At 43.3% G+C, this 8,081-nt stretch overlaps 1 protein-coding gene across 1 annotated transcript; it reads right to left on the bottom strand.

Annotated features, from left to right (window-relative positions):
* Nucleotides 1-269: 269 nt before the first annotated feature.
* Nucleotides 270-992, bottom strand: LOC119302813. The gene is made up of 2 exons (XM_037579880.1): nt 852-992; nt 270-717 (listed from the first exon to the last, which is right to left on the bottom strand). The coding sequence occupies exons 1-2, from the start codon at nt 925-927 to the stop codon at nt 521-523; spliced, it is 273 nt and encodes a 90-aa protein (XP_037435777.1). The 5' UTR covers nt 928-992; the 3' UTR covers nt 270-520.
* Between the last annotated feature and the right edge of the window lie 7,089 nt (nt 993-8,081).

The following is an 8,081-nucleotide window of genomic DNA, read 5'->3' as shown; positions in this document are numbered from 1 at the left end:
CAACTATGTTGTGTTTCTTCCGTATTTCCATTTGTGTAGACGAAAGTAGATCCAATGAAATTATCATTTCATATACATGTGTAGAATATGAAGATAGAGCCACATATAGCCTGAGCACTCTGAATGTTAATAACGGTTTAGCAGAGATAGTGTTTGAATTCTGGCAAAGAAATGATAAAAGAGCAGGATGATACGAGTTACTTACTATGTATAAAAGCAAACCGATATTTAGACACTAGTTGCTTGCAAAATTTGTGTGACATGAACAAATGCTCTTTAAACGGAGGCACACAATTAATTTTATTCACGGAGGATAGAACGAGCACCTGATCGGCGGACAACAACATCTTAGTCTCGAAGAGGTAAATAGAAACAATAACAACGACCACGACCGACAATAGTACATGCATTCTCAGCGTGCATTGTGAGGCCACATGTACGCATAAACACGATGACAATGCTCTTCTTATATGAGCTTTTATTATAGGCGGAACAAGCCTTGTGGCCAGAGTTGAACCGGTTAGTTCTTTTTGCAACGTGGGCCGCATGTGCCATTGATGGTGGAGCGCATGTCGGCACACCGGAACATCTTGACACGGCCTGTCCGCACCACGCGGCATGTGGAGCAGCCCTTGGGGCACTGAGGATGCGCGTCGTCACATACATCAACCCCCGAGAATGACCTGCATTTGTCACAACACTTGGGAAAGTAGTTGGCTGCACGCAAGCATAGCATGGTATCATGTTAGTAATCACTTATAAGATATATAAGACATCAATGGAATTGCAAAAAGGCAATCAAACTTTTTTAAGGAAACAAATAGAATAAAGAAGCATGAACAACTACGAACCATTCACGTGTGTGAGGATTCCCATGACCAGGATGGCCTGGAGGACAAGGATCGCCACGAGCTTGGTGTTCTTCATGGTTGATTTTAAGGTTTTCGAGCAAATATCTCCCACTTATCTCTTTAGGTTGTGAGTGGAATACTATGTTGTAATCGTTGTTGTTGGCCAGAGTTAGTAGCACCTCTATTTATAGGCGCAGATTTTGCGCCTTACTTGCCAATCTACCATGTCTGCGTGCCATCAACTGGGTGAGTGGGATGATAAAGTTCGACACACAACGTGCACCACTATACACATATTTTTCCACATGTTCAATGAACATGCAAATTGGCAATCATTAGACTTGTAGGCCAAATCCAGGCCTAGCTCATTGTTATGTCTTCATCTATAACCTTTCAAAAACATCTCCATCTATATTTGGTGAAGAACTCTGGGAACACGATCTTCAAATGTATCTTGCACATAGCTGATGCACCACCTCTCGCCTCCTTGAGTATAGGACATAACTGGACCAAATGGATACATGTAAAGCTTAAGCGTGCTGCTGATTATAAGTTTTTTGAGATTCTTTAATGTCTAAGTCAACGCATTGAGCTTTCCTATGTGTCATGCATGGATAAGTGTATTGAGATTACATCGGACCGCTAGCATCATCGACTTAGACAAAAGAAAACCTCAATCAACCTAAGTACCACAAACACATTTCATTAATAACCTACATATAATCATAAAGTTTTCTTACTTCAAAAGCTAGCACATTTTCATTATTCACCAAAAAAATTACCTCATAAATAGACTCGTTATACTACATACTATCTCACAACTGGCCTATGCTTCTTTGGATCTAATAGGTGGCCAACAAAAACGAGGCGGATCACTGCTATTGGACTAATAGGTGTGACAGGGTAAATATGAAATACGTGTCTGTACATTATTAAGAAATTTACCTTTTCTTATTTGAAATATTTTGACTTTGGTTCTATGACTTGGGATTAGGAAGTCTAGGAGGAGTGAGCTTTGTTCTTACTCTCTCATCCGTGATATTACTCCTGGTCGCATCCAGGACACTGTATGTAATGACTCTGTGACATGAATAAAGAACTGCCTTAATAGTGTTAAAAAAAGTTCCTTATCACCTTATAGATTTACCTCGGTTTCGTTTGACATGAACAATTCCCTTTCCAATACACATAAGGTCTGCAAGGCTACTATCTTCACATATCTACCACCGCCACTTTACTCACCCTTTACCTTTTTTTAGAAAAGGAGGATGACCCCCAACCTCTACATCTGGGCGATGCATACGCTCACTTTATTAATTATTCTCACAAGACCTTACAAAGCCAAACAACAGCAAAACTAAAACCATCGTCTAAGCAACAAATATTGCTACACCTATCCAATTGATGAAGGGGCGCGGATAGTCTGAGCCTAATACTAAACAAACATCGCAGCCAAACCTAAACATCTAAGACCTGAGGTCCCAACCAGGACGCCTCCCGGGTATGGGGCACCTACCAGTCCAGCGCACTCCTCAATCAGGACGCATGTCGGGTATGAGGCCGCCGCAGCGACCTGCCACCAATCCATCTTCAGAGCTGCACTGTTGCATGTACCATGCCAGGTCTCTCTGTCATCGACGCCACCACGACGCCCAACAGCATCGTCCTCCTACGCGAGTCCATCCTCCCACAGCAAACTCCGAATCTGCACTACGCCACACCATCAAGATCCGTCGCCACCAGTGTGTAGAATGAATCACCGCTCCACCAAAGAATCTGTCCTCTGGTCCCTCGATCATGTGTGTACCTCCAAGAATGACGCCCCCAAGGGAGGAACGACACCAGAGCGCCGCCGTCATCTGATCATCCGATCTAGGGTTTCCCCCGAAGGTAGCATTTTATAAGATTAATATGGACTGTGAAGGTATATAGGTAGGCGCGCCATGGTAGAGAAATAATGCGCTAAAAGGATACACATGCCTTGTAACTTTGTGTATCAAGTTCAAATTAGGAGAACCAAGCGTCGCACGAGTGTTTAGCAGCACGGGCGTGCTCGCTGCCCACCCGTGTTTGAGTCCTGGACTTAGCACTGTGTGGTTCATGTGTTTCTTCTATAAACTAAACTACCAAGGCCTGGTCTTTTTTTTGGGCGGGGGGTCACCAAGGGTTAGTCTTGGTAGGTCTAATTTTTTCAAGTTCAGATTAGTAGCATTTTACAAGTTACATGTGTTTTACTTGATTTTGTAAAGCCACGTCACCGACAAGAAAAATAGGCATACGACTCCCTTTGCAGCAAATCAAATGATCTTCCATGTTCTTAAACCAGAACACGGTCTTCAATTGGTAAAAGTGTTCACCAGCGAGAAAAAACATAGCGTGGGAGCTTCAGGACCTCCCGCTGCATACTCTGCACTGCAGATTGCACGGGCGCAAGTTACTGCAGGTGTAAACACACAGCTTTCACGCTCTATTTGTACGCACAGAACTTGGCCCTTGCGTGATAGAAAAAGTTGCCCCTTGCATGATAGAAACGGCATCACTGTCCTCGTACGGCAGAACAAGTCAATGTCACATAGCCTTTGCTAAAAAAAAAAGGGAAATGTCGGCCACTACTTCCACGTGAGCTCGAGGTTGCATCCAGCCATGACGACGAGCCAAAATACTTCATGCAAAACTTGTACTGCGGCTATAGAAGGCTGGTGGCTGGCAACTAAGTGCAAACACCATCGATGCATGGTAAATTTCTGCCTCAAAGATTAGACACTCTATAACATGTAAAATGCAAGGTAAAAAGAAACACCTACTCCACGGGTCGTTCCAAAGCCTCCTAACTTTTGTAAGCAATCTACCTAATGTTTTGCTACGATCATTAGCATTGTTTATCTTCTTCCTCTAACTCCAAAAACCATAGGACGAATCAGTCATGGGACGAACCAAGCTAGCATCCATATTAGTTAGTCGTATTAATCCATCCATATATGATCCAAATGCAGGCTATGGGTATTAGTTAATTGTATTAAGCTAGACAATTGTAATACACTATAGAGCTTGCAGTTAGATCAAGTTGTGAAGGGGATGAGGCTGGAAGAAGTCGTGGCTGCAGGCGTAGCATGATTGAATGAGTGGATGTCAAAGGGAAAGGGGGAGAGAAAGATGATTGTGCTCAGCATATCCGTGGAATATGCTGAAAAGAAAAAGCGAACAGACGGTAATGCAGCCCAGGTCAAGGAAAGACATCGAGGAAAACGACGGAATCATGGAGGAAGACATCGCCGTACACAGGGCAAAGAATGCACTAGAATAGGTAGAAATTTAAGTGAGAGGGGTCGAGGAAGACAGGAATCATGGAGGAAGACGTCCCGTCACACTTTCTCGGCCCATTTCGTTTAGCACGTTTCACCGACTGTCGACACAATTAGCCAATAGCAGCGGCGGTACCAGAACTATAAACCTATGATGTCATGTCAACGGTAATTCTTCTCTAAATCTTGTAGCACTAGTAGAAAACAGGGTTTTGATTGAGGCATGGGCAAGGGCATCAATCCCGGTTCACTCACGAACCAGGATTGATGAGGCATCAATCCCGGTTCGTGGGCCAGGAGCGAGGCATCAATCCCGGTTCGTGAGGCCAGGGCGCTGGCCGAGCCTCGTGGGCCATTGATGCCGGTTCCAGACACGAACCGGGACCAATGGGCCTCGCTCCTGACCCACAACCTTTAGTTCCGGTTTGTGGCTGGAACCGTGACCAAATGTTGCCCTTTAGTCCCGGTTTTAGCCATGAACCGGGACTAAGGAGAGGCCTATATATACCCCCGCCCTGCCCGCGAGCAGAGTCATCGCTCTACTTTTTTGGCCGGTCGTGGGAGAGCTTTGTGGTGCTCTAGCTCACCTCCTATACACATGAGGTGTTCGATGAAATGCCTGAGCCACACTTAAGCGTTCTCCTCTCGAAGCTCCTTGTCCAAACTTCATTTTCCTCAAGATTTGTCTAGGTTTGGTGGTTCGTCCTGTCCCGTCCCCATCCTCATCGCCGTCGATCACCCGCGCCGATCTCATCACCGGCACCACCATGGTGAGCCTCTTGTTCTCATCTTCTTTCTAAAAGAAAAAAATTTCTTACTTGTATGATTTAGATAGATACTTGTATAATTTTTTTTATTTTTATTTGTTATTATATAGTGCGATGATTTTGGTATCCGCCTCCGTCGGCCCTAGTCCTGTCTATGATTCGGATGTGGTATATATTATCTTTTATAACTCTTTGGTTCATTTAGTGTTTATGACAATTAGGCCGACCAACATGACATAGATGATTTTTTCTAGGAGGTATGTGAATCATAAATTTCAACCTACCCTATTGTCAAGAGGTTGAATTTAGTTGAAAAAAACAATTACTTGAAGAAAAAATTGAAAAGAATTGAGATTAGAGTTGCATGTTGCGGATGTCATCGATGATCACAAGATCGAGATGGATGCAGTGCACTTGAAGATTAGAAAGATTAGAAAATATGCTATTCATACCGAGACTTGATATCATTATGCCGTTGGATCAATTGTTACCTTAGTTGCGATTATGATCGCATTTCTTGTTGCATTGAAATGTTTTACATAGTTTCAATCTATGGTTTAGTTAGATGCTCTAGAGAGTCATATGTTGTTCAATGAGAACTATGTATGAATTTTATGTATTTATTTTTTCAGTAATAACATTTGATCACAATTGTACTTTGGTTTTAATGTGATAATGAACTTCTATTAATTTGGTGACTTCTCTATTCATGATGGAGCTGGAGCTTGACCACCCTTGAGGTGAAGGGGAGAATCATTGGTTTATGCTTTGAGGAGTACCTGTCTATGGAGGAAGGAGTACATCAAGCTTCCAAACTGGACGCCTCCTCGTCTCCTCCTTCGGCGAGTCAGGGCACTCCGCCTCCTCCTCCTTCTCCGGCCAGTGATCAGGGCACTCCGCCTCCTTCTCCGCCTCCTCCGGCGCGTGAGGGCACTCTGCCTCCTACTCCACCTTCCGCGGCGTGTCGGAGCACTCCGCCTCCTCCGACGTGTTAGGGGACTCCGCCGCGTCAGCAACGGTGGAAGAGAGACGCCGCCGCTCCGGCGGCTAGCAGTACAAGCAGAGGCGGGAAGCAATTCAGATACGGTCCAAGCCTCAAGGCTTCGGAAAAGTTACCATATGAGAGGACCAACGAGGAAAACGCGAAAATCAGTGTTGCCGAAGTGCATGAATATTTTGCAAGGAAACCTTCACCTCCGAAGAAAATGGTAGACCCGGTGAAAGCGAAGCGCACTATCGATGCCCTGAAGCGACCACCACCGCCTCTGCCGGATTCCAACTATGTACGCTGTCTTAATAAGACATATGAAGATGCGCGGTAGTCGGGAAGTACTTCCAGTGATGCAAGGTTAGCACAACGAAGAAGTGGGAAACAAATTCCCCAGCTCGTCGAACAGGCGAACCAATTGTGCCCCCCGCTCAAGGTGTCTAGCGATATCGTCGCTAATCATCTAGAGATACTGCCCGGTACCAATCCTGGTGATTAGCTGAGCGATGATGTAGAGTTTGAAATGTTAGAGGTGGAGACCTTTAGATACGAGTACGGGAAGCCTCTCGTCAAACCTGATCATCTTTCTCTAACAACGATGATGCGAAGATTGCATGAATGGTACATGGAAACCTACAACAAGTCTAGGAAGGACACTTTGATGCTGAGAATTAAAGAGGAGCACAACCTCGTTGGAACTAATTTGTTGCCTATTGAATTTGTGGAGTTATTCCAGTTATACAATCAAGCGGCCCTCGACAAACAACTCATGACTTGCTACTGTCTGTAAGTATTACTTCTGTAACTAAGTCTCTATAGCTCATCTCTTTCATTGCATGTATATATAATTATCCTCACTATATTATGCAGATTAAAGATCGTTGAATGCAAAAAAGCACAAATCTATGATATTGGTTTCATTAACCCAAATACCATAAATGAATGGTCGGTTAAAAATAGAGTCAAAGATACTGAGAAAAACCTGCTACAATCATTACTTCGAAATCAAAATAAAGGGAAAATACTCTTTTCTTACAACTTCAAGTGAGTGTTACTGTCTTGTGCATATTCGGTTTCGCTTACTCGAGGTTATAGTAATGTATAATTGATGACTTATGCATGCGTGCGCAGCTTTCACTTTATTCTGCTAGAGATTAAACTTGACCGGGGAGTAGTAACTATCTTAGACTCGAGACGAAAAGATCCCGAGGACTATTTGGACATGACAACAATGCTCCAGAAGTAAGTTCAATCGATCATTATCGCACCATATCGGCAACTTTGTTCATTTCCTGATATCAAGTAATTATTTTCTTTGTCTGTCAGGGTTTGGAAAGAGTTCACCAGAATTGCTACAGGACTGCCGAGGGAGCTGTGATTTACACACCCGAAAGTCAGTAGTTCTAGCTAGTTCCACACATCTCCCATTGATTCTAGTTTCATCAATATCATTTACCATGCTTGATTGTCAATTTGATTGAACTCTATTTCTCGTATAAAGTGCTTGTGACAGGAAGCCGGGAATGATTTTTGTCGATACTACGTTTGCGAGTTCATCTACAACGCGTCCTCTCAGCGGTTCTACTCTGAAAAAAATATAAAGTATGTAAACAATAATATTCACAATTTTATTTATTACCATCATTTGTGTTGAGTTTCATTCATATATATGTATTGACCCCATTCTTTAAATTAGATATGGCAGATGCGGGGTGAACTCCTACCACATGATCGCATGCGAGCAATTCAAGAGGAATTGACAGGATTCTTTCTTGACCACGTCATCAATGAGAAGGGAGAATACCATGTGGAATTTGATATAGACTTTAGATGTTAGGGATTGTAAGAGATCTTATATTGTATATATGTAGGTAGTAGCTTCGGATAGATATACGAAAACTTGTTGTTCGACCAATTTCTCGGAGAAAGATAGGTCACTTCTCTCTGTATATGTTCATGATGATCTTGTGTAATTAATGATTCCTTCATTCGCTTACTAGTTAGCGTGTCGAGTTCTCTCTATATGTATAGTAGCTAGCGTCGACCAAGCATGGAGAAAGAGATGTCACTTCTCTCTATTAGCTAGCTAACATAATATGAAACCCCTAAATTAACCCTCCAAAACCCCCTAATTACCCCCCCCCCCCTTTAAAAAAACAAAACCCCCAGCTCC

The sequence above is a fragment of the Triticum dicoccoides genome, chromosome 1A (assembly GCF_002162155.2).
Source record: "Triticum dicoccoides isolate Atlit2015 ecotype Zavitan chromosome 1A, WEW_v2.0, whole genome shotgun sequence".
In the NCBI taxonomy this organism is placed as follows: Eukaryota; Viridiplantae; Streptophyta; class Magnoliopsida; order Poales; family Poaceae; genus Triticum; species Triticum dicoccoides.
This window is presented reverse-complemented; position numbering and strand designations above follow the sequence as displayed.